Below are 25691 nucleotides of genomic sequence, written 5' to 3'. Positions count from 1 at the left end.
CATGCAACAAAGAATCAAGTAAATGTACGAATAGACAAGCAAGGTAATCAAGAAAAAGGGTGAATTAGTTCGCTAGTGGAAAACAAGGCACACACGCAAGCTACCTATCGCTGTTGTGATGCCATTGACGCTGGAAAGATTGTACGCAGTGCTGCTGCTGACAGTGACAATGGCCCAAGCATCACGGATATAGAGAGCGTAAACAGAAACAGCAATTTCATCCTCCCACACTCCTTCCCTGGACCCTTCGTACTCCCCTGCCCGACCCTGAGCCGGCCACTTCTCACGCGAGATTGACGTCGGCTCCCTCTCAAAACGCCTTTGGATATTCTTTCCCCCAAAAGACAGTTTGTTTCCTCCCAAAGAAAATTTAGGAGAGCTGAAGTTATATTATAAGTGATGGTAATTTGCGAAAGAGAAACCTCGCAAGGCTATTTCGCGCTAGAGTTTTGTTTGCAAATAAAAGAATGTAATCGCTCATGACTGAGCAGGTGACGGCGGGACAGCCACGTTGCCGGAGATGAGGCTCTCCATCTCCCATGGGTTAAGCGTACTCCTCCTCCTCGAGGCTACTTTGCTCACCCGCCTGTCGCGCTTGCGCTTCGTCGGCTGTAGCGGTGATTGCTGGACCTGCTCGTCTTGCGGGATATCGCGCTTAATGGGATCGAGATCTCGGTCTGCCCATGTCTTTGCCGGGGAGTCAACCGTCGGCTGCGGCTCTTGCGGCATGGCTACGATGGTCTCTGGTGGAGGAGGCGGAGGCATGTGCTGTTGCTGCTGCTGCTGCTGTTGGGTTGCAGCCATCGGCTTGCCGAGCGTGCCTCCACGTGCCGCCTTGAGCTTCGCGCGGACGCGGGCAGCGTCCGCCTCTCGCTCCGAGGCTGCTAGCTTGGCTGCAATGGTTGCCATCGTCAGAGGGCTCTGCTGTGGTGGAGGGTCCGAGGGTCGCGGGAGGGGCAGACGAGAGGGGACGCGGCGCAGCGGAGTGCGGTGTGGTGTCGCGTTTTTGTTGCCGTTGGGCTGAACGGCGGGAGCAGGGGGTGCACCCTCGCAGCTCTCCTGACTCGTCTGGCTCTCTTGACTCTCCTGGGAGACTGTACGGATGCCCTTGACGGGGGATGGGTTTTCTCTTGGTGCTGAGACCGCGGGCGATGGTGCTGCGGGAGCAGCTGAAACGAGGCGCGGCGGCTTGGGGAGCTTTCGCGCTGTTGGCGTTTGATTCACTTCCGGAGGCGGGGTTACGGACGGTGTGATGAGGGGTGCGCCATTGTGGGTTGATTCAGAGGCCAGAGAGGCCGCAGATGTCGTGCGAGAGCGGTCATCGACCGGTTGCACAGGCTTCTGCGGCGATCGTGGAAGCTGGACGAGGTGTGGTGGTGGTTTTGGGGCGACATCGACGGCGCGGATCGTCCGGGGCTTTTCGTCAGCCATCGTGTTGTAGTCTCTGCGAATATCGCGTTTTGGTCTGGCGTCACGATTACCCGCAGAAGGCGTTTCGCGGAGTGGGCTCATCTGGGGAGGGGGTGGAAGAGGAGGGGAGCTGAGGTAGGCGGTAGATTGTTGTAGAATCTGGACGTTGGGCTCTTCGATGTCGATTTCCTCAACGTCGACGTCCTCAAATATGCTCGACTCATAGTCGCTCTGCTGATCATCCTGGTTGTAATCATCTTCTCCTCGATAAGCCGCTTCGTAATCTGTTGGTGCAGGAACGAGATGAAGTGACTCGACCCTTTGTGGAGCAGGGCATGGGGATTCAGGCATCGCCTCGTAGTCGTCCTTTTCCTCCTCCTCCTCTTCCTCCTCCTCTTCCAAGTCGGCGGTGCACTCTTCTTGCACACAAGAGAGCTCATGTATGTCCATGCCGCCCTGGTGAGTCTCCTCAACGTTGCGAACGCGCACAGGACTAAGGCGGAGGCCCATCTTGAGCTCCTCCATATTCACCGACTTGCCGTCGGCGACCATGCGCCGGCGCCAACCGTCAATGAGGTGAACAGCCTCCTGCCAGCGGTTCTCCATCTTGACCCAGCCCGCGCGCAGACGTGCGATCTCCTCTTCACGGACCTCGACCTCCTCAATAGGGGCGAACGAGGGGTTGGTCAAGATGGAGCGCAGGTGTTCGAGTATGGAGTCAAGCTCGTTTGCCATGTCCTCAGCCGTGGGCAATGTAACAGCGTGGCCATCACCCTGGCTTGCCCGAACATCACAGCCACTCATCTCGCGCAGACTCTTCGTCGTTCGCCGGACCAAGTTCAGGAGGGACTCGTTCTCCTCGCTGAGGTTCCGCGCAAGGTCCGTCAGGAACTCGTTCGTTTCGCTGCGCAGGTCATAGCCGGAGTCCTCGGTGCCTGCCACGGCTTTGCCTCCACGCTTGGGCGACACCTTCTCCTCGCCCTCGCCGGCGACAACGCTGATAACTGTGACGGCGGAGCTCTTTGCCGTACCGCGAGGCCGACCGGCTTCACCCAATTGCTTCTTCAGGCCGTCGATCTGGCGGTCGCGGCGTCGGACCTCCGTTGCGCAGGAGGCCCGCGTCTGGGCGACCAGAGTCTTGGCGCGGGCCACCTCGTCCTTGAGGCCGCGTACAGCAGCGTCGGCAGACTTGAGTTGGGTGCGCAAAGTATTCTCGGTAGCCTCGCTGATATCGAGTTTCCTCTGAGCCTCGGTATGCTTCTCTGAGAGGCGTGCGATGTCGTTGGTGTATCGTAGATTCTCGGCGCGGACAGTACGCATAGTGGTCGATAGGTTCTCACGTTGTTCGGCGTCGCGCTTCAGGAGGCAAAAAATAACATCTCAGTACGGGGACTTTCTTAGAGCACACCATCAGGGGGGTGAGGGCACACGCACATCTCGGCGCAAGATCAAATCATTGACGATGCTCATGATCTTGCCCATTGTGGCATCCGTGCCGCCCGGATTGCCGTCCGGGTCGGCAAAGTTGATCGTCTGGCCATCGCGTAGAAGTCCTCGCGAGAGCAATTGGTTGTTGATGTACAGCGATGCTGTACGCAAATTGTCGTTTTCCGCCATCGTGATGGGACGTGTCGTCGCGGCGAGACGACCACTGCGCGAAGTGCTTGTGAAGGGTATCTCTCTCTTGGTCAGCACATGCGGAGGAATGTGATAGTCGGGCGGCTCAGAAAGCTTATGACTGAAGATCCAAAGGACAGGAAAAAATGTGTCATCAGATGAAAGGAGCTATCGCGTTGGTGTAGTGCCAGGCTTGGAGCTTATGCAGGACGGACCAGCACCCTTTTCTGCGTGGTCTGCAAGGGCGAGTTTTGCCGGATGGATCCCGCTGTGTGCTGTGTGCTGTGTATTTTGGCTGGTTGCCATGTCACCCCACCTCGCAAAGTAAACAAAAATTTGGCCAACTCACAACGTCACATTGGCCCTGGCCGCTCCTGGCCGGGCCCTGCGCGGCTAGCCGAGATCCGCCTAGCGCCGTTCTTATTATTCATGCGATATCTGCCCGATTCACATCTCACGGCTCCCATCACACTCAAAAGTCTCATTATATTGCTTCTTTTCAGCCTGCAGCCTGGGAAAAAACCTTGTCTCTCCCGCCTCGACATGGCCTACGATCCGGCGGCACTTGCACAATCGGCAGAACCCTTCGTCCACGATGTTTCGGGCGAAATATGGCATCCCTTGTTCCAGCAGGAGTGTGCTTTCGGGCCCGACATTTTTGAGGATGTCATGATGAATCTCATCAAGAACCCAAACATCAACTCGTCATGGCTCTTCCGCGCCGATATCCTACATGATTCGGACCCGGGATGGACACCTCCCCCTTCTCCCGGATCTGAAGCCTCAGAAGATGGCGTTGCACAAGTTGTGCAGCAGCAGCAGCAGCAGCAGCAGCCCCGTCCCGTTGCTTTTACGGATTTCCACAACGACCGCGTCTTCGTGCGCAAGCTGATCCCGCGCAACACCCGCCGGGACGACCCCCTGGATCAGACGTGCGTCTTCGCCTCCTGTACCCCAGATGCCACCAAAGCCAGGTCCCTAGTCGTCTACCTCCCCCACGCGTCCTCGCCCGACGCCCTACCCTTCTACCACCCCAAGGTCCGGGGCGTCGCGCACCTCCACGAGTGGGACGCTGCGCGTGCCGTCGGCACCGTCTCCATCCACTATCTCTTCTTCGAGGAGGCCGACTTCGCCGTCGAGAAGCTGGTCCGGACCGCCCGCATGCTGCTCTCGGTGCTGTACAAGCACGGCCAGGGACGGGTCGGCGGATACACCAAGCGAGTGCACCACGACGTAGTGATTCCCCAGGCACGGTTCCAGAACCGCTATGCTGAACTCAAGCTCAAGTATGCCAAGGACCTGGTGGAAACCTGGGCTGAGACGACGGACCCGTCAAAGCACGTCTTTGAGGACTTGGGTATCGCTGCTTTCTTGATCGAGCTCTGGAAAGAAATGTACGGGGGCCAGACGTTCCCCGGATTCGTAGATATTGGCTGCGGCAACGGCCTGCTAGTTCATCTGTTGATTCAAGAGGGTTATTCTGGCTGGGGCTTCGATGCTAGAGCTAGGAAGTCCTGGGCCAAGTACAATTCAGTCCAAGACGGGGGGGACTCCCTTCAGGCCCTGGTCCTCCTCCCCGATATTGTCTCCAGGCCCTCTAATGCCGACAGCGAGGAAACCATTTTGGATTTAACCAAGATACATAACGGTGCTTTTCCTAAAGGCACTTTCATCGTGTCCAACCACGCAGACGAGCTTACTCCTTGGACGCCGATCCTCGCGACACTGTCGGAAAGCCCCTTCATCATGATTCCCTGCTGCAGCCATGCCCTGGGCGGTCAAAAATATCGTCCGCCCCCGCCGCGCGACAAGACCAAGTCGCAGTCGACGTACGCTTCCCTGGTTGACTGGGCGGCGCAGATCGCCGAGGACTGCGGATGGGTGGTGGAGACGGAAATGCTTCGTATCCCGAGCACACGGAATACGGCGATGCTGGGGAGGAAGCGGACGAGGGACTTCGAAGAGGTGGATATCGACGGGGTCTTGGCCAAGTACGGGGGTACGGATGGGTACTTTGAGAGTGCTGCCAAGTTGACCAAGACTGAAAAGGGGCACTAGGCAGAGCGTTGTCGGGTATCTTAGTCTAAAAGGTGTGAGACATCTAAGTAGGCATAATCCGCATTCCAAGCCAATTGAAGAGGGAAAAGAGTCAAGGAGAACCATTGCCGACCGAACACAGGTGCTTGTCCGCACCATTCTCCAAAGCCGCTCGACGTGGAACAGTTACATCAACACATCACGACGGCCTAGACTTGGGCTTCGGGTTAGATGAGAGCCGTGCTTCATGGCTGGTATCTGACGCCTTGGTCATAGGCCGTCTTACAAACACCTCAAGGAGCATCAAACTTGACAACGTTTGTGCCATAAAAACGCCTTGCCTCGGTCTTTTCTGCCAGAATATTTCCCACGTCCAGTCTCAAATCGACCCAACCAACTCCTGGATCCTCTTCCTCGCAGCCTCCCTCACCTCAGTAACCACTTCCCCAGCCGGTTTGATCTCGTCAATGAGCCCAAGCCCGGCACCCGCCCACTTGCCAATCATCTTCTTCCCTTCCTCCTCGCTCCACCCCGTCCGCAGCCTCTCGCGGCTCTCCTCCACCGTCGCCGTCTTGCCGCCGAGAGCGTGGTACTCCCGATGAATATCTCCGATGATCGCCCTCCCGTCATACCCGTCCTTCCACAACGTATTGTCTACAAGCCGGTCGTGAAAGTCGGACTTCCACGTACTCACCCCGCCGTCCCGCGTCCTCACAATAAACTCCTTGTGCAGCTGGGCGCTCATCGACTCCTCCGTCGCGACGAACCGCGTTCCCAGCACCACGCCCTCAGCGCCCAGCGCCAGCGCCGCCGCCACTCCGCTCCCCTCCACGATCCCGCCCGCCGCCACCACAGCCACGTCCCGGTCGGGAAACTCGGCGGCCAGCATGGCCTTCACCTCCGGCACCAGCGCGACGACGCCGCAACCCCGAGAGAACTGGTGACCACCAGCATCAACACCCTGCGCGACGATGACGTCCGCGCCGTCCGCCGCCGCCTCCCGCGCCGCCGCGACATTGCCGACCTGCACAAAGACCTTGGTGCCCTTGCCGCGGAGCGCGGCGATGATGTCGCCGTGCGGCTTGGTCTCCGGGTGCGGGGCGAAGAGCCACGCCGCGGCGACGCCGTGACGGACGAGGATGGGCAGGACGTTGGCGGTGAAGTGCCCGGCCGTCTCGTGGGACGTGATGAAGCCCACGCCTAATGGAAGTCCCCCGGCGCCGTCGGCGACCGGGAGCGAAAGGAGGGTGCGGGCCTGGGTGAGGGCCTTGTCCAGGTCCTTCATCTGGGCCGACGACTCTGAGAAGTCGAAGCCCGCGGCGATGAAACCTGAGGTGGAGGGGAGTTTGGTAAGTTTGGGGTTTCGATGGAGAAGAGAGACATTTCTTTTCACTTAGACTGAGGGACGGAAGGGAGGGAAGTGAGGGAGGGAGGGAGAATCGCCCTTACCGAATCCGCCAGCTTTGTGAACTTCAGTTGCCATGGCGGCGCCGGCGGAACCGAGCATCGGCGCGTTGATGATGACGGGCGCCTTGACGTGGGGGAGCCACGAAACCAGTCTCGAGATGGCCATTTTTGGTTCCTTCTTTCTTTTCCCTTCTCTTGCCGTCTTTTCCTTTTTTTTTTTTTTTTTGTGGTGATGTTTGTTGTGAGACAGCACTATTGGAGGCCTTGACTGTGACGATCGGGCGGGGTCAGCTTGCTGTCTTATACAAAGAGCTTGGAGGTAAGCGAGTATTTGAGTCAGATCTTAGTGCAGATGTGAGACACAAAGGTTGTTGGCCTTCCACGGCTAACATGCATACGAAAGAGGTGAAGAAAGATCGCCGGGTCCTCGGGCCCACGGAGGGTTTGTCGTCATTCCTCCCCTCGCCAGCGAAAGGTCCTCGGTTCTCCAATTGTGGAACCGTGCGAACATCTATCTCCGCGGAGGAGCGGGGCCGGACGCCGTGTGCCGACCGGACCGCTGGCCATCTATTCGGCCCGTGATTTGGCGTGTGCACCGGGGGCCACAGGTTCGGATATGTGGCTAACCAATCAACCCTACTTGAATGCGGCCTGGTCAGTCAAACTGTCAAGGAATCACCTCGTCGACCGAGCCTGAGGAGCATTCATCAAGTCGATGCTTTCCATTCGGTGAGAGCGAAACCTGCTTCTAATTATTGTCTGGACTCTTCGTGGTATCTACCGGCATGCCCATAGTGTCTCAAGCGCTCATCGCATAGGTAATTGAGTCCAAGGCACGATCTTGCTGTCGACATCATCTCCGAGAGTACTCAATGAAGCTTGGCACATCACATACAAACACACCCCTTCTGCGACATCTGGTAGTTGTACTCGTTGTGCTCGTTGTGACATGATGGGTGTTTCCATGTTTCTACGTAAAAATCACCAGCTTGGCCATGTGTATCCTTCAAGCAGCGGTCTGGTGCAGAGTCCGGCCTCTGCGCATTGAGCGATTAATATTTCGTACATGTACTATATCCGATTCCGTGTGTACCTCAACCTTTTTATTTCACTTTCTCGTGCATCATTCGACCCGTCTAAAATCTGGGAATGATGGCGTCAGGCTTGTTCTCCAGCGCCTCGTCAATCTCCTTCATAATCTCGTCCGTCAACTTCTCTTGCGCACCAATAGCCCGGATGTTCTCAAACACCTGCTCCGGGCTGCTCGCGCCGATGATGGCGGAGCTGACATTCTTGTTCTTCAGAACCCAGGCAAGCGCCAGCGTGGCCATCTTGATTCCAAGCTTCTCGGCAATGGGCTCAATCTTGTTGGCCTTGTCAACGAGGTCCTGGAACTGCTTCTTGGCGTTCTCTCTCTTCCAGAAGTCCTTGATAAATCCGATGTTCTCGGAGCCGAAGCGAGAGTCCTCGGGGATGCCGTTCTTGTACTTTCCGGAAAGGATGCCCTGGCGCAGGGGGGAGAAGACGGTCAGACCGGTGCCGACTTCGCGGTAGAGGTGGAAGAACTCATGCTCGACCTTCTTGCGATCAAGCATGCTGTATGAGGGCTGCTCCATGATAGGACCGACGAGGTTCAGCTTGTCGGCGTAGCGCCAGGCCTGGGCGATCTCGTCGGCGCTCCACTCAGAAGTTCCCCAGTAGAAGGCCTTGCCAGTGTTGATCAAGTGGTTGAAGGCACGGACGGTCTCCTCCATGGGTGTCTGGCGATCGGGACTAAACGAAGTCAGCGGGATCCGTAAGCGTGTCGAGAAGGGGGCTCACCGGTGAGCGTATACGAGATCGACATATTTGAGATCGAGACGTTCAAGGCAAGCGTCCATGGCCTCGATGACGTGCTTGCGGGACAGGCCCTTGTTGTTGACGGCGTTGTCGCCAAAGGCACCACCCCAGTAAATCTGTTGCGCATTAAGAGGTCAGTCTCGATTTTCTGCATTGGCAGTCCCTGCTGAGTTCGCGCACCTTGGTAGAGATGACGAGATCATTGCGCTTCCAACCATACTTCTTGATGGCCTGACCCATAACTGTGATGAAATCAGTCCTGCTTCTCATGGCGAGGGTGATGTCGTCCGTTCCTACCAATCTCGCTCTCGCCATTGGCGTAGGTCTCAGCGGTATCGAAAAAGTTGACGCCAGAGTCGTAAGCAGCCTTCATGCACTTGAACGTGCCCTCTATATAGTGTGTCAGTCTCGGTTGACTTACGAAGCCGGTAGTCTCTTCGTACCGGAGTCGACGTGGCCGCCATAGGTCAACCCTGGTAGAGAGTCAGTGTCTGTGACAGTCATTCGGTACGCAACTGGGGTAACTCACAGCCTCCCAAGCTGATGGCACTGACCTGAAGACCAGATCGGCCCAGGAATCGGTACTCCATAGGAGGGAGATCTTCGGGCTTGGACATTTTGTTGTTGATTCGAGAGGCGTTGCAGGAAGGGAAGCAGTTCGAATCTGTGACCTGGGGAAACGGTTGGTGGGAGGTCGCGAAGCAAAGTGGAGGCGAGTACGACCCGGCAAGTCTTGCAAAGAGCGGCGGGCACCTCAATTATAGTCCCTCGTCGACCAGCTCCTGTTCAAGGAAGAAGATTCATTGGAGCTCCATCCCCATGTCGAGGCCACCGTGGGGCCCAACACGGCTCCTGCAGCAGCCGTTCAATCGCCCAGTGGTCAAGCTTATGGAAGCGGGGCAACCGGTATCAACCCCGCCATTCAAGTCCTTGCCCCGCGAGTTGTGCCACCGGCGACCAATGTAGCCAATGGTCCCATCCCACGCCGAGCTGTTGGCGAGAGTACCGGGCCGGTACAGATACAGCTGTCGTGGTTTCATGCTGCCTGATCCCGGAGCTATGACCGGCGGGATAGCTCACACCCGAGCTTGTCAAGAGATAAGCAGAATAAGACACTTGTGAGCGACTCTACCAATTTACTTCGCCAGTCCCAAAGTGCACCAATTGGGGCCACGTGGCCCAGAACAATCTTAGAAGTCTGACTATTCGTATGCTTAGAAATCGAGGAAGACGTCTGGATGGGAAAGCTTAACGTCACCCGCGTCGAGGCACTGGAAGCGAAGCTTCGAGTGTTATGAAATTACCCCTCCAGCTGCCCCTCCAGCACAACCTTACTCCACTGCCCCTGTTATAATGCGGGTCCTTCAGCGATGTTTCACATTCTCGCTGCTCCGATTGCGCCGACTTTGCGTTCAGCTTACTAATTCTTCAACGACATTTCTCCCATGAATCCAAGGTGTTCTGCAGCCATTTATGTTGCATATGGTATCTTAGGTAGGTAGATCGGAGCACCACTGCCGCTTTGAACTCACACGATTAATTCGAATGATGCTTTACGGGCCTTTGGCCGACATTCCAAATCCAGGGCTCGACTAGTACAAAAGATCTCAGGTCATGCTCCGGATTGAGTTGTATTATGCATTCACAATGCAGCGACGAGTTCCTGGACAAAATCTCTCCGCAACCTCAATTACGACAAACTCTATAGATACATTTTATATAGTAGAGAAAGACACCAATGTATTCTTTACTACAGGCAAGGTTCTGCAGGCGATTCTGTGGCTCGGGTGAATCGCAATAGGCTGCAATTAATCGGCTTGCCGCAATCCGTGCCAGTATCCTTTCACAATGAGACCTGTTGAGGTTCTTCTTAGATGAGAATTCATGTCTAGCTTATGGGTCATTGCAGTGATCCATATAGTAGGACCTGCGCCTTTCTGCGCTGATGGTAGCCGAACCTAGAGGGTGCGACCAGCCTGTTCAGCTTTTGGTAAGATGAATCTGACTCAAATGCGACGAGGCCAAGCATTAGCATGAGGTGATAAAATAGATCAATGCAACACTCGTGAGTGCTTACCTTGCATACAGTTGCCAATATGGTGACCAAATAAGTTACATTAGTATTTTCTAGCCTTTTGTTCCCTACTCTACCTACCTCTTGCTGCAGGCAGGCTAACCCGGGTCAGACCAAGCATCTAGTCATCCAGGCTTCACTCTGATATCTACAGTGATCTGAGCTGTGCAGGTCGAAGAAGATTTATATTACACACCGAACATTAAATTAGTAGAAGAAATCCTGGGGGACAGAAGTTAGAGTCTTGGAAGAGTTTGACTTGGGCAATTATGACTGAACTTCTTTAAAGGACTGGTCACCTGCTACTCAAGAATGGGTTCAAAGTGCGGTTAAAAGGATTCTTAGGTGAGTTGGACCTCACTCTGTTTCAACTGCTTTATACCACTGGGTGCGCTGTAGGGCAGATGGCACCTCATACACCGGCCACAGTCCTGCTGCATCTGTATTGTGAATACCCTCACAAGAAGCCCTCATCGTGAAAGTGCAGGTCCAGCCGTTTTGACAACATAAGCAGAGATCAGGGTTTCTTTTCCAGGAATAAACATGGAAGTTTCTCGGCAAACCTCTTCCTCTTCTTCGTTTCTTCGTTACTTCTCACCATCTTACCACAAAAGCTGGCCTGCCTCAACCACAATCAGCCATCAACACCAAAACTTCGTTTACGCCTTGTTTAAATAAGCAACAATACCAGGTTAGGACATTGATAAATACGCTGTGAGTCATGTTTCTTCTGCCTCGGCACCGGATTAGTATTGGTTTCTTCCCTCACGAGCACTTCATTGGGGGTTGGATCGAAGACGACTGGCTACCTTGCCAGTTTTGGCTGCTTCGGCAACTTTAGACGTCAAGGATTCGCATCAAGTAATCCGCGCGGACAATGAGCGTCACAATTCTGAGGAGCTCTTCCTCCAGAAAAGGCAGCATGGATTTTGCGCTGCTGCCTTTTCTTGCCCAGACCGCGCTCAACGGCACCTTCCCCCTTTCTGATACCGTCACGTTTCTGTAGGAAATTCCTTCCACCCACACCACCTTTTTCTTTCTCCCTTCTGCAAGATCCCACCCTTTGCCTTACCTTATTCTGCAAAATCCTTTATTCTATTCTTCATCTGCTCCCCCTTGCTTTTTATCTCGAAGAGTGTCTCATCACTGACTTGTTGGACCAGTCCATACTCACTCTGTCATCCATCTTGAAAATACCCCAACCAAGCTATTCTTACGTCGAGCGATTGCAGCAAGATGTCTGACCCTTGGGGTACCACCACTGACGCCTGGGGCACTGGCAATGCTACCGCTGGCAACGACATTCCCGCCGACGATCCCTGGAACAACCCTAAGGGTGGCGATGGTGGTGACGGCGGTGATGGAGGCGACCGTGCCTGCTTCAACTGCGGCCAGACTGGGTAAGTGATTGCTTCATGTTTTACTGATACTAGTATCGAGTACCTCTATCCGCTGACCAGCATGAATTTACAGTCACAACAAGGCCGATTGCACCGAGCCTCGCAAGGCTTTCGATGGCACTTGTCGCACTTGTGGAGAGGACGGCCACATGCGCAAGGACTGCCCCCAGAAGCCTCCTAGTGTTTGCCGCAACTGTCTCGAGGAGGGTACGTCGTTTCCTCTCGCTTTAAAACGAGACCTGAATTTGTACTGATGAATAATTTACCAGGTCACGAGACCGTCGAGTGCAAGAACCCTCGCAAGCTCGACCTAACCATGGTTGCTGATATTGATGCTGATAAGGCCTGGGATGAAATCCACGAGGCTATCCAGGAGCGCGACGGCATTGATGCCAAGGAGGCCATCCAGAAGTATCTCAAGCACTTCCCCGAGATGACCTACATTGAGCTGGAAAAGGCTTTCCGCAGCCAGGAGATGAACATCTACCTCATCGCCACTGAACGTGTCTTGGCTCCTACTCACACCAACATGGATCTCCAGGGCAACCTGGATAAGAAGTACACTGTCCAATACCGCTTCTCTGCGCAGCCTGACCGCCAGCGCGAGAAGACTAATTGGCCTGCTTCGCCCGAGGAGAACATGACTCGCCTCGAGGATGCTGGAGAGCCCGTCTCCCGCCTTATGCAGAAGTGCAGCAATTGCGAGGAGCTTGGCCACAGCTACAAGGCGTGCCCTCAGGAGGCCATGGAGAAGGCCCGCGTGACTATCGCCTGCTACAACTGCGGTGAAGAGGGTCATCGTGTCCGTGATTGTGAGTCTGCTTGCTTCCCTTGGTGGCTCTGTTCATTGACTGACTGATTGATCTAGGCCCTACGCCTCGCATTGACAAGTTCGCTTGCAAGAACTGCGGGTAAGGAGCCAATCCAAATGCCTTTTTTGATGCGCGATGACTGACATCCCCTACAGCCAGTCTGGCCACAAGGTCTCCGAGTGCCCCGAGCCTCGCAAGGCCGGCGATGACGTCGAGTGCAACAAGTGCCACGAGAGTAAGACTTCCTCCATGTTGTTCCCTCAGAGATACGTGCTGATCATTTGCAGTGGGCCACTTCTCTCGCGATTGCCCCCAGGGTGGCGGCGGCGGTCGTGTTTGCCACAACTGCGGCCAAGAGGGCCACATCTCCAAGGAGTGCCCTGAGCCCCGCAAGATGAAGTGTCGCAACTGCGACGAGGAGGGACATCTCTCCAAGGATTGCGAGAAGCCCGTTGACAGTACGTTGTCAGCCCACCCCATTGGTACTTCACGATACTAACCTATGCTCCTTGATAGTCACTCGCATCAAGTGCAACAGCTGTGGCGAGATGGGTCACAAGAGCTACAAGTGCCCCAACCCTCCCAAGGAAGACACTGATGACTTTGGTGCCTCCAACAACGCGCCTAGCAACGCCTTCGAGAACACCGACACTGGTGATGCTTGGGGTGGCGGTGGTGGTTCTACCCAGGACACCGGCAATAGTGGCTGGTAGATGCGTCCTCCGACATGCATCTGCGAATCGATTAGTATGGTGATTCTCTATTTGGCGTTGAGGTCACGGGTTTTTCGTCGCTGTCACGACAGACGACAAGGTTTTCGATGGAACGAATGGTTTATAAATTTGCCCCTCTGCTTCATGACACATGAATGGTACAGTCTCTCAGTAGATGGAGATACGTAGAACCAATGCAATGTTCATGGACACAACCTTGGTGCCCTTCTCTTGACGGTGATTGTTCCCGCTGAAATTCTTTTTCTTCTCTTGTTCAGTCGGTTCATCCTAGGCATTCCAATTTCTCATTGCGTCCCGGTATAATGGAGTATCATTTGCTTTGCGAGACAGCTCGATGGCAAGTCCACGTCAACATGAAACTCACGGCATCATGTACAATGGTACAATCGTCGGAAGCGAGCCAGTAGAAGGTGAATCGTAAGAGGTTACAGCGAATTGTGATACTAGAAGACCAATCGATGAAGCAAGATTGTCATCGGCATTACTCGACATGAAGATGTAGCCATGTCCAACAACTCTCGTTCTGTCTCTCTCTCTCTCTGTTTGTCTCCCGTGCCTCTCCCGTGCCTCTCCCCGTCTCTCTGTGCTCTGCTCTGGTGTCTTTTCCGTCGTATCTTCTTTCACCCGTATTTAGCTGGCCAACCCATCCCATTCCCCAATTTCCCAGATCCATCCCGTCTTCGTGTTGATCGGGAGGAAAACCCATGCGTATCCGGATATCTTCGTGTACGCCCGGAACGCCGCCAATATGACAAGGGAGAAAAAAAAAACCAATGTATGCGTCGCTGCCTCCCCCTCTGATATGCTACTGTGCTTGCTAGCAACGAATGTTTCCCCGCCCTTGTCTTGTAGCTGGGGGACCGACCCTGACTAACCGGTCACAAAATGTACCAACCCGACCCGTTTTCGCTCCCAAGAGAGAATGTTGCCACATGCCCAGGCTCAAACTGGACAGTCCTACTCTGATGCCTCAAGGGCCGAGCAGGATCCTTATGAATACGTAGACAAAGGAATCATGAAAAGTTCAAACGCAAAAGAACGCCCTGACGCCAACTTTTGTATGTCGCTTCCAAACGAAGGAAAAGGGGGGAATCCTATGCGAACATGTGCTGTCAGGCATCTCAAAACCAAACATCTCTCTCTGCCTGCTGCTAAAAAGTCATTAAACGTCAATTACGGTCCCTTTTCTGATAGGGGTTGTTCGGATGACGGCGCGGTTGCAGTTCCGTTTCCAACCGGATGGATCGCCTCCCCCTTTTCACTCATCTCTGGAGCAGCTGCTGGCTTCTCCGGAGTGGATTTCTCTGGTGTCGTTTTCCTTGTCAAGCTCGCTGTTTCGGGCTCTTCTGGAATTGTCGCAAACTTCTTGAGGACCTGCTTCAGCGCAGGTCGTCTGATAGGCTTGCTCAGAAATTCGTCCATGCCACTTTCCATGCACTCTCTGACGTTGCTCTCTTCTGAGAAAGCGGTCAATGCCACAATAGGGGCCTTGTAGCCCATCTTGCGGATGAGTTTTGTTGATTGAAGGCCGTCAAGGTTAGGCATCTGAATGTCCATGAAGATGACGTCGAATCCCTGGTTCTTGTCCATATTCGCCTTGACTAGGTCGTAGGCTTCCTGGCCGTCCTTGGCAATGGTAACATCGTAGACGTCCTCAAGCTTCAGCATCTTGCTTACAACTTCGATATTTGTCGAGTTGTCATCAGCAACCAGCACCCGTAGCTTTCCTTCCTGGTTCGCCTTCGTAGCCATTGCCCGATCAATTGCAGCCATTTGCTGCTTTGTGTTTCGTTTCGCTTTAGGTGTTGGGTTCGATGCGAAGAAAGGCTGGCTAAGGCCGACCAGTCTGGGTTGTTGATCAAGAAGGTTCTTCGCGGTTGTTTCTCCGGCCGGCTTGATAGGTGGGCTGTTAGGAGCCCCGCCAGAGTTGCGCTTCACGTTGTTGTGAACACTGTCGATGCCTTCAATGGCGTCAACGCTTGGAGGCCGAGATTTGATGCTGCTGGAGGCGGTGCTTGACGCTCTGGAAGAACTCATCGTCAGTATGTCAACTTGGCCGGCTTCCCAATCATCAAGACGTACCTATCCTTGACATATTTCAGCGGAATTTGCATAGTGAAAGTTGTGCCAACTCCGACAGTGCTCTTCAGCGAAATAGATCCACCCATAAGACTTGCAAGTTGATGACAGATACTTAGTCCTAAACCTGTGCCGCCAAATTTCTTGCTCAGACCTAGGTCGCCTTGAACAAAAGGTTCAAACACCTTCTGTTGCATGTGCTCAGCGATACCAGGGCCAGTGTCTTCCACTTCGAATTCAAATACGAAGGCCTTCGCCCCGGGCGGCGGCGGCGTGGGAGAACGCTCCCGAACCTGAATGTGAGGTGTCGACTTGGGCTCCATCGGGTTGATGCTTAGAGCAGTGCCCTTGACGGGTTCAGAAGTCGAGCCTCCCCTAGAGCTCACAGACGGGTTCGAGCTATTATTCAATCGGTGCCGGCTTCTCCCATGTCGTCTGGAATCCTTGGAAAACGATGAAGACCGGCTGCCATCATTCGCCGGTGTTGTTTCTACCTCACCGATGCACTTGATGCGGACATCAACTCTCCCACCCGCCGGCGTGAACTTGACGCTGTTGCTCACTAAATTGATGATGACCTGGAGAATGCGGTGCTGATCACCCCAAAGGCACATGTCTTTCAATCTGCCAGTGCCGTGCGGCCCAAGAGCCGGCAGTCTGTTGTCTGTGCTGGTCCTTTCCGGGCTGGTGCTCCATTCGATCGCTTCAGAGCTGAGAAAGTTGACGGTCAGGGTGATTCGGCCTTCTTTGACTTGCTTGTCAAAGATGGTCAAGATTTGCGATCTGATGTCGGCTAGGCGGAACTCCTTCTCTTCCAAGTTGAGCTGTTGCCCAATCTGGTTCTTGGAGAAGCTAAGGAGGTCCTCGAGTAGATGGAGTAGCAAGTCACCTAGATATGATCAGCCAGGTGCAGGGAAGTAAGCCTTGGCACACTTACCTGACTTGTATAGTGTCTTGAGAGACTGCTTTATCCTGAGAATGTCACTTTCCTCCATACACACGGCGCACATGCCAAGGATACCATTGAGCGGTGTCTTGAGTTCGTGTGAAATGTTCGCAATGAAGAGGGTCTTGCTTTCGTTGGCGGCTTCGGCGGCCTTCTTGCTAATTTCGAGCTCACGGGTCCGTTCCAAAACTTTCTGGTCCAGGGAAAGGTACTGTTTGACCAGCTCGTCACTCATATCATTAAAGGTTTCCGTCAGCTCGGTCAGCTCGTCGGTAATGAAGTGTTTTCGGTCGGTAACCTTGCCGGGGATTTTGAAAATGCGTCGGGTTGAATCGCGGTCGTGCTCCGAAGCGGGTTTCTCCTTGGGCTTGTACCCTACCAACTTGTAAATACTGGCGACAATGCCGTCCTTCTTCGATCGCTGTGTTCGGGCTGAGATTCCTCCCGAGCCAGGGGTTTCGTCGTCGTCAAAATCGGAATAATTTCCATCCTCGTACCCCGGTGGCTGAATCGATTTCTCCGTCGCCGACTTTAGTCTCCTTATAGGCATCACGCTAAGATGCGCACAAGGGAATATGAGGATTATGATGAGACCTGCGGTGCCAAAGACACATCCCAGAATGATATTCCGCAATGTCTCAATAGGAGCGTCGGCCTCTGACTTGGCTTGCTCCACGACGACAGTCCAGTTGACGAGTGCGGTATTGGTTCTTGCAAATCCCACGGCTACTGGTAGACCCTGTTCATTGGTCGTCGAAAGCATGGAGCTCGAGTTGTTGGGCGCCGCGATTTGCTTGCTAAAGGAAGCGAGAACTGCCGGGTAGTCCTTCATCGGAAATGGGTCGTTGTCTTTGCCGGCTGACCAGCTTCTTTCATTGTGCCGGTCAACCTGTCCAGGCAGAGGGTTAGGCGGAAGGACGAAGTTCACTGGTACGTTATTGAGAGCATTGTCGGCCGGTTTGAAGGTAGCGTTGCTGACCGGATTGCTACTGCTGAACCTGTTCGACTGCTCAGTAGGCCCGACGAGTAGCACCAGACCGGTATCCCCCAGACCCTCACGAGAATTGCGGATGCTAATGAGAGAATTTGCCGTGGCGACGAGCGTCATATAGCCTAGGATGAATTCTTGCTGTTGGTTGTACCGAATCGGCACAGTAATGGAAATGAGGGCTGTTGTCTCATTGAGAATTAGAGGGCCGAGGAGCAGGCCACCATTTGTTGAAATACGAACTCCGGGGAACGCGTTGGCTGCATAAGCTCGAGTGTTGTTCCGATACTGATTGGGGCGGCCGAGGTCTTCGTAGGTGATGTTCGGGTACAGGGCCGGCGGATAGCCCTCGGCGGTGTCGGAGAGGAGAATCTGGGAGCCATTGGCGCCAAGATATGGCAAAACAATCTCGGGGACCTTTTCTCCAGTGACGTTGAGGAGGCCATGGGCGTTGCCAGTGATATTTCGCGAATAAATTCTCCCTTGTAACAGACCCGTGAGACCGCCGACGCTCAGTGCACTGTTCAGGTCGCCTTTGGCTTGGACCCAATTCGCGTCTGTGTCGTTTCCGTCGTAGAAGGTGAAAATGGAATTCTGAATCAGGATTCGGGAAGAGATGGTGATGATGCTGGTCTGAACGAGTTCGAGCTCAGCAGAGATGCGCGAAGCCTTGAGCGAAGCGGTAAGGGCGAGTTCGCGCCCTTCGACCTGGGTGACGAACCGATTGACGTAGATCCAGACGGGGACGGAGAGGATCATCAAACCAACGAGAACAGCGACCACCACGAGGAAGGCGAGCTGTTCTCGAATGGCGACCCTGACGCCCATTTTGAACAGACTATAACGAAGAGTCTGGCAGTGTCTGGGCGGCCTTCATCGTCTGCTATGGTGATTCTCTGGATCCTAATTTTGTGCGTTGTGTTGATGTTGTCGTAGGACAAATTGGCTGGCGCGAAGACTTCCTCGAACGCTGGCTTGGCACGCGGTCGCCCCAAGAGCAACAGTCGCGGCGGTTGGCTAGGTATCCGCAATTTCCCCCAAGATCCGTTTCGTTTTCCCTTCTCGCTCACGGCAGTAGCAGGGATCAGGAGCGACTTGCAAGCAATATTCGTGGGCTTGGTGGAGGAGAAAGGCTGACGGGTTGGGGAGCCAAAATGCGCCGACAGTCGAGATGAGCGTCGTGGAGGACGGAGCGAGGATCTGTTTGGAAGATTCGTCGCAGAAGAGAAACGGTTTGGCCGACAGACGAGGGATTGTCTTGGTGTCGGTTGAAGCGGAGGGTGACTGAGTGGAATTCACTGGGCTGAGAAGGGCGAGCAGAAAGGAGACCGGCCGCTGAAGGTGGAGCCGCGGGAGGAGCTGGGATGATGACCCACTAGGATCAGGTTCAGGGTAGGTAAGGTACGTTGGAGTCGCAGTGGGGAGCAGAAGCTGCAGTTGCGAATGGGGAGTACTTGCAAGGTACGTACAGTCGACCTCGCTTTGTGGTCTAGCGGCGAAGAGAAGGGGGGAGGAGCAGTAGATATCTCTCCTCCCCTTGAGTCCCTGTCGGTGCGATTGAGGCCAGGAAAGTACCTTGATTACTGGACCACGACGGAATACGCTCACGAAGGGGATGGAGGAAAAGCGCTTCGCGAAATTACCAAGACACCACACAGAACCCAGAACGAAACGAGACATTTGCAAGCCCAACTGCGTGGGTGAAAAAAGAGGACGGGATCTGTCTGTCACCTGTGTAACAACGGTGAGACTGATGATGAAGGACGACGACGGCCGAAGGGCTTTTCTTTGGAGAGGACAAGGGAGAGCTACCTACTGGAGCAGCACCTTGAGGTAGCTACCCACTGCTATTATGCTACCGTACCTAGCTGGCTGTCAGTGCGAGGCCAGCCGCCTTGCTCGCGTCTTCTCAGAGACAGTCGCGCAACGACAGGCAGAAACTACCCGTATTCTTGGTATCCTACGTTAGCGCGGAACATCACACACGTGTGGAAGACGCTATCTCGGTAGTGTCTCGCAAGGGCGAAGCTTGTGGAATAACGGGCTTGCTAGGCCGTAGAAGTGCTGGCAACTGTCGTCGTTGGTGCGGGCGGTCGGAGAGGTGATGCATGATTTGGGCCGGTTTTGCGGCTTGCCAGGCAGTGCCAGCTGAGGTAGTTCTCCTGAGGCTTCGCGGCCAAATACGTGGGTGGCAACGGGCAACACGGCACTACCTAGACATTCGGTGCTACGGCTGCTATTTGGAGCTACAGAAGGCGAGCACGGCTCATGGGCTGACAGAGTCTCTGTCCTAGAGCCTCTATTTAAATTTGTGCCATTGTCTCGTTATCGTCTGTGTCAGCCTGTGGAGTCAAACTGACCAGACATAGCACCCAAGTATGCGAATATGGGGGAGAAAAAAAAGTGGTGGCCCAGCTTGGGGAGTGCATACGTCTGCACATAAGATGGGGGAGAGCGCCGTTTGGCTGCGGTAGCTCTTCGTACGGATACAGATGTCGGATAAGTAGTACCGCAGCTGTGCGGATTGGGCAAGACGCGATGAGTGTTTTGGAAGAAAAGGTGGCATCGCCCTCCTAATGCTCTTGTGTGAGTGGCAGAAAGCAGAAGGAGACGAGGTGAACGGGTCGAGGAACCTGGAATCTGCAGGGTAAGTCCCTCGCAGGTACTTTCCGTCTCCCGCATCGATCAACGATGGACGGAGCCAGGAAGTCAATTCGTCCCCTCTGACTGGGGACCCCCTCGTCCAATCCCCGCTCCCCGCTCCCCTGCCCACTCATGGACTCCTTGGACCATGGGTGAGGGCCACGGGTGGCTCTGTCCAAGTCCCGACCGGTAAGGTCGAGCGGTCCATGGGCGGTCTAGGCCCTCACTATGCCATTCGCAGCATTTGGCATTGTAGCATTTTCGCCCATGGATGATGGAGCACCCTTCGCCCCCATTGTCGCATCTGGTCGCCTCTGGCCGCCTCTCATCGCCGATTGACGCGCTGACGTGCGCAACAGTAACTCACTCTCAAACAACCAAGGAACACGAGGGATATCTACCACCCCATCCAACATCTTGCCAGCCTGTCACTTGTCACTGTCTACTGCTTCACTCTCTCAAAGCGATAGGACGACAATTCTGGATGCAGCCAAGGCAATGCCGTTTCCTCCAGCCTGCAGTGCACATCCCGGAGTTCCCACCCATCTCAATCCGGAGGGCAATCGACGTCTCGCTGCTCCAACCTGAGGTCCAAAATTGAGGCTACAAACTACCTTGGGTAACATGGTCTATAGGTACACAACTTCTCTTCTCTTCCGGTACCCGTTCTCATCTTTCCCATACCTCTCTCTAACCACCTATACAGCACGAGTCTCTAGGTACTGTGTATCAAGCTCCTCCCCGAATTCCCACGCTGAAGAAATCCCGTCTCCTCCTCCTGATCTCCAATCCCCCCTTCACCCCTGGTCCCCTGCACATTGCCATTCCCATCCCCGTCCAACGTTCCTTGCCCCCTGGCGAAACTGTCTCCCTTGGCCATCACAACACGAGCTAGCTATTCCATGCTGGCCTAGGACTCACCTCTGCTCCCCCCCGCCAGATGCTTGAAATCTCCCGGAGATGAGGCTACACTGTGGGACAAGCTGCTGCTGCAACGCCTCGGATGAAAGCGGCTCTCGTGGCTTAGTGAGCTGACAGAAACCCCTCTAACCCTAAACCATCGAGGCTGGCCGCTACGTTGCTTCTTCCATCTCTTTGAGCCCGCGTCAGCTCATCTGTGCTGCTACGTCTGGTCTGGCCAGCCCGGGCCGCTGGCCACCAGCTGCTGTTATTGTCGCCCATCGTGCCCATCGTGGAGTTGCGTCAACATCGCCATCGCCACCGCAACATTGTCTGCCCGACGACATCCACCCACCAAGTCTAGACTACCTACCTTACCGGTCGGCTGACTCTTCCAGGCCGCACCAGTGTCATGCCTCGCTGCAAGGACATGGTCTGAAAGCAGCAGCAGAACAGCGAGATCTCAAATCTCCATCCCAGCCCGCCACCCAACACCCACCACGCGCTGTCCCGTTGTTTACTCCACCTGCGAGCCCCAGCCAGCAAAAGCGTAGCTGGGTTGTTCCCGGTCTGCCCGCCGGACACACTACTCCCTCACCGAACGCGTTCAACCAATCTCGCCGAGCCACGGAGCTCTCCTCAATCTTCGTCTCCGCACCTCGGTCCGTTCCTCTTTTTTTTTTTCTCTTTTTCTTTTTCTCCCTATCCGCGTCTTACAGTATAAAAATATCTTCCCATAGAGACAGCGACAATTAACATTTCAAGCACACGAATCATACGCGGAGGGCAAGTATTTCATGATGGTTTGAAAAATCGACATTGAAAGAAAAGTATTGTATCGTCAAGTCATTACAAAGTCATAATGCCTCCGTCATCGCCGCCGGCCTAACCAGGCCGATTCCCGGCTTGTTTCGCGCTATTTCCTTCCGACTTGCCAAGTCCCGTCCATACAAGAGGATACACAGTGCTGTGTGTTTGTGTTCCCAACTTACATAACAGATATACAGAATCGTGTTTTGGGGGCATACATGATCATGATCTCGTAAACATTAGCGGCACCAGCGCCGACTGGCTCGACAAGGACCGGTCGTCTGGCAACACGCTCACAAAGCTCTTCCCAAAGAGCCCTTCCCTCAACCGCATCTGCAGCCCGCAGCTGTCCTTGCCCGCCACCGGCGTCGGCGCCGGCGTGCCCCTGCGGTTGTTGAATTCCCTCGAGAGCTTCATCAGCACCGCCGCCTTGGCTTTGCGGAGCGCGCTGACCCGCATCGCTGCGTCTTCGGCCAGCATGCGGTGCGCCTCCTCCTGTTCAATGTTCCGTTGCACCGAAGAGATGCCGTCGTTGGGGTCCGAAAGCCGGCTAGCGTTCGGGTCGTACACGGCCGGCTGGAGCAGGACAGGGTGCGGGGACATGTCCTGGATCGGTGCCGTGATGACGGGCACGGGCGTCGACGGGCGGAAGACGTCGTCGTCTTCTTTCGGTACCGGGGGTTGTTGTTGTTCCCTGTGGTGGTGCTTGTGTTTGCGGTGACGGCTGTGGTTCTGGCTCCCGTGGTGTCGCGACGATGACGATGATGAGCCTTCCTTGGAGCTCTCCTTTGCGTTTCCGCCGCCGCCGTCGTCCTTGCGGTGCTTCCTGCGCCGGTGGACGCGCTTCTTCTTTAGTACTGTGCTGAAGGAGGTACTGGCCTCCTTCGCGGCCGCGAGGTCTGAAGCCAGATCCTCGTCCAGGCCGTCGTATGGATCGAATAGTTCTTCGTCAACGTATAATTCGCTGCCGAGGTCAAAGTCGAGTAGTTCCCGAGTGGCAGCGGCGGCCGCGGCGGACGGCGAGGGCAGATCGTCATCGTCATGATACGGTTCCGGCTCCGAGTGCAGACTGCCAGCCTCGGAGTTGCTCCGTGAGTGCTGTGACCAGATGTCGCTGCCGCTGCCGCTACCGGCAGTGCTCTTTTCCATGAGCGGCGCGAGGGCCTCTTCCCAGTCGCCGCCGTTGATGAGCACGACGTTGTCAAAGTCGTACTCCTTAACCGTCTTCTGGTGCGCGTTGACCAGGTCCGAGAGCTGGCCGGCCGTCATGGTCGCGTTGCGGACCTGCATATACCGCAGGCGGGGGAAATGCATGGGCTTACGGGCCGGCGCCGGCGGGAGGGGCGACATGGGCGAAGTCACCTCGGCGAAGAGCTTCTGACTATGCTTCGGCGGCGCGAAAAGGGGGTCCGCCGAGAGGGCGATGGGGCAGGGGCCCTTGGGACCGAGCCAGGTGAAGTGGAGCTTTTCGAGGGTGCCGGAGAACTGGCGGATGTAGTCGTCCATGATCTTTAGGTGGTCGAGGCCCGGTGAGGGCCCGTAAAAGTCCCAGGCCTCGACAGAGATGTTGAGCTTGCGGATCTGCTTCCATCTTCGGCCGGCGGAGGGCACGGCGCCGAAGCCGGGGACGTGGCGGAGATAGTTGAAGGCGGAGGGATGCATTCCCGAGAGGGAGAGCTTCTCGAGCTGCTCGAGGGGCGCGCGCTCGACGGCGATGCGGAGCGACATGATGGCGTAGTCGACAATGTCTCTGCGATAGCGCTCCTGCGGGTCCTGCCCGGGGCAGCGGATGGTGAGGTGGCGGACGTTTGTGAGGTGGCGCAGGGCGTTGATGAAGCTGGGCACGTTGGTCGCGGCGTGGAAGAGCGGGGGATACTGCTGGGTGAGGATCTCGCCGAGCTCCGTGTTGGCGTATTTGGGTCTCGCGAGGACGGAGGCCATGCTCGTGTGCGGGGTGTAGAGGAAGCTGATCTCGCGGCCGGTGGTCGGGTGGACGAGGGGCGGGAGGAAGGTGGCTTCCGTGTGGGCGAAGTGGAAGTGAAGGTGCTCAATGTGGTGGCCTACGCGGGCGAGGGCCTGGACGCGGGATTGCTTTGTGAAGGTGTTTGCGGAGAAGGTGACGCGGACGCGCTTGAAGAGGGTTTTCGTTGCAATGTTGCAGCAGGCCGAGCTGGCGAGGCGGAGGGCGGCGAGGTCGCGTTTGGGGAGGAGGTCGAGGACCTTGGAGCCTAGTTCTGCGTGTTCCCTCTGCCAGAGGCAGTAGAACGGGGTTGGGAGCGCTGCCATATCTTTCTCATGTCGTTGTAGACTTCCAGGCTTTGGGTGTCGTTGTCGTCGAAAACTATTGTGGATGCTGTTTGTATGGCGAGATCTTTGATGTGGGATTCACCAAAGCAGATATCTGACTTGGTTCAACACCAACGTTATATGGGGGTATCAGCTCAGGTAGGTGGTCGATGAAGGATTTTTCAAAAGAGGACGGTGGAGTAGGAGATGATGTCTTCTTGGGAATGACAAAAAGACTGAAAGATTCTTTTATCTGAAACAGATTCCTTGGGTTCAAATGGGCGAATGAGGTTATTCACAACCTGTTTTCTCACTGTGATGCCAATTTAGGATATGCTTCCGCACAAGCAAGGTATGAGCTGTCGTGGTGTTATGAAACGGGATATCGAATTTGGAAACAATGGAAAGGAAAAAAAGCAGGTCTCGTAAATCAGGCCAAACGGATGGAGGTGGGAGGGTGAGAAAAATATACTCTCTCTTACATGGGGACTGATTTGAGAGCAACACACACACACACACACACACACACACATTTTGCTCGCACCATGTCCCATCTAGCAAGGTTTGAACGTACGTAGGTACTCCATAAAGCTACACCTTAGACATGCGAAGAGTTGTAAACCGGAACCAGCCTCCTCCTCAACCCTTGGCCGCATCGTCCCGTAGCTCCTCGGTGGGAACGACTGGAGGGTGAGTCACCTCTGTCGAGACCTGCATATGCAAGACTAGTGTAGCTCCCAAGAGTTCCACGCGGTTGTTGTGTATGGGGGGGAACATCTCTTTTTTGGTCGTCCACTTTTTTTCTTCTTTCGCACCACAGACGAAGATATGGACCCTGGGCGCGCGGGATGGTGGGAGACACGTCCCAAGACGGGGGAATCGAGAAAGAGAGCCCTGGTGCGTGGGCGTGGGCGTGGGCGTGGACTCGACGTGTAGGGATACCGGCGTGTAAAAGCTCGTGCCAACCCACACACCACCACACACCCCGATGCGGTTCAAGGTTTGTAGGAAGAGTGTCCAGAAATGGCGAGTTGGCGACGTGTTGAGGCCGTGTGATTGGTCCGCTCACCCACTCGCGCGGGACGACCACGTTAGTCTAGCAGGACGAGATGGAAGACGAGACGAAGGGATATGGGCGTAGGTCGTACCCGTAGGTAAGGTAGGTGAGAAAAGGTCCAAAGGCTATGGGCGTTGCATTAGCTCCGCAGAACGCAGAGCGCACCTCAGTAAAGCAGCCCTTTTCCCGTCCCCGCCGCCAAGGACTTTGTTTCAAGTCGGGCCAGTGGTCGATGGCTTCCCGACGATGAGACCGTTTGTGTCCATCTGCTGCGGGACTTTGCAGGTTTTTGGCAGGATACCCACCTGTCAAAGTTCTTTTCGTGGTATTTTGGTGCTGGTGTGTGGTCTTCTTGTGCGACCCATGCTTTGCCGTGGATGCTTTGCTCAGTCCCGGTTCCCAGTCGCCGGCCCCATCGTCCGAGCCAGCCCCCAGGCGCAGGGCAGGTGGTGGTGGTGGTGGCTTTGAGCTTTTTTTCCGTTTCCGTCGCCCGCGGATCTGCAGACTGCCAAAAGTCAAAAATTGAAAGGTATTAAGGTAAGGTTCCTGTGGGAGAAGCACTATCGATAAGAACTTTATCCATGCCCAAATTCAAGCATGTGGGTCCTTCTCCACAAAACTCTGATCTTTCCCCACCAACACGTCAAACGTC

General features: G+C 55.1%; 7 protein-coding genes across 7 annotated transcripts, besides 1 other annotated feature; 2 read left to right on the top strand and 5 right to left on the bottom strand.

Moving 5' to 3' along the window:
• Window positions 1-477: 477 nt before the first annotated feature.
• Window positions 478-3027, bottom strand: CORC01_09146 (NIMA interactive protein; the record flags this gene model as incomplete). Its single annotated transcript, XM_022620775.1, has 2 exons — window positions 478-2766; window positions 2845-3027. 2 exons carry the CDS (start codon window positions 3025-3027, stop codon window positions 478-480), a joined length of 2472 nt encoding a protein of 823 aa, XP_022472717.1.
• Window positions 3028-3570: 543 nt separating this feature from the next.
• On the top strand, window positions 3571-5085 carry CORC01_09145 (uncharacterized protein; the record flags this gene model as incomplete). Its single annotated transcript, XM_022620774.1, has 1 exon — window positions 3571-5085. The coding sequence occupies one exon, from the start codon at window positions 3571-3573 to the stop codon at window positions 5083-5085; it is 1515 nt and encodes a 504-aa protein (XP_022472716.1).
• A 358-nt stretch (window positions 5086-5443) lies between these two features.
• Window positions 5444-6637, bottom strand: CORC01_09144 (2-nitropropane dioxygenase; the record flags this gene model as incomplete). Its single annotated transcript, XM_022620773.1, has 2 exons — window positions 5444-6393; window positions 6514-6637. 2 exons carry the CDS (start codon window positions 6635-6637, stop codon window positions 5444-5446), a joined length of 1074 nt encoding a protein of 357 aa, XP_022472715.1.
• A 970-nt stretch (window positions 6638-7607) lies between these two features.
• CORC01_09143 (voltage-dependent potassium channel beta subunit) lies at window positions 7608-9062 on the bottom strand (the record flags this gene model as incomplete). The annotated part of the gene is made up of 6 exons (XM_022620772.1): window positions 7608-8244; window positions 8293-8426; window positions 8491-8552; window positions 8608-8700; window positions 8754-8783; window positions 8840-9062. Coding segments are annotated over 6 exons (1179 nt in total), but the record flags the coding sequence as incomplete, so codon positions are not given.
• A 136-nt stretch (window positions 9063-9198) lies between these two features.
• Window positions 9199-9276: a sequence feature (Short protein (CORC01_09142, OHE95552.1) was converted to a misc_feature.).
• Window positions 9277-11620: 2344 nt separating this feature from the next.
• Window positions 11621-13309, top strand: CORC01_09141 (zinc knuckle; the record flags this gene model as incomplete). Its single annotated transcript, XM_022620771.1, has 7 exons — window positions 11621-11784; window positions 11858-11991; window positions 12054-12596; window positions 12653-12695; window positions 12752-12831; window positions 12884-13054; window positions 13113-13309. The coding sequence occupies 7 exons, from the start codon at window positions 11621-11623 to the stop codon at window positions 13307-13309; spliced, it is 1332 nt and encodes a 443-aa protein (XP_022472713.1).
• A 1194-nt stretch (window positions 13310-14503) lies between these two features.
• Window positions 14504-18171, bottom strand: CORC01_09140 (hsp90-like protein; the record flags this gene model as incomplete). The annotated part of the gene is made up of 3 exons (XM_022620770.1): window positions 14504-15353; window positions 15413-16298; window positions 16347-18171. 3 exons carry the CDS (start codon window positions 18169-18171, stop codon window positions 14504-14506), a joined length of 3561 nt encoding a protein of 1186 aa, XP_022472712.1.
• Window positions 18172-21918: 3747 nt separating this feature from the next.
• Window positions 21919-23982, bottom strand: CORC01_09139 (uncharacterized protein; the record flags this gene model as incomplete). Its single annotated transcript, XM_022620769.1, has 1 exon — window positions 21919-23982. One exon carries the CDS (start codon window positions 23980-23982, stop codon window positions 21919-21921), a length of 2064 nt encoding a protein of 687 aa, XP_022472711.1.
• Window positions 23983-25691: the final 1709 nt, after the last annotated feature.

The sequence above is a fragment of the Colletotrichum orchidophilum genome, assembly GCF_001831195.1.
Source record: "Colletotrichum orchidophilum strain IMI 309357 chromosome Unknown Scaffold_81.1, whole genome shotgun sequence".
Classification (NCBI taxonomy): domain Eukaryota; kingdom Fungi; phylum Ascomycota; class Sordariomycetes; order Glomerellales; family Glomerellaceae; genus Colletotrichum; species Colletotrichum orchidophilum.
This window is presented reverse-complemented; position numbering and strand designations above follow the sequence as displayed.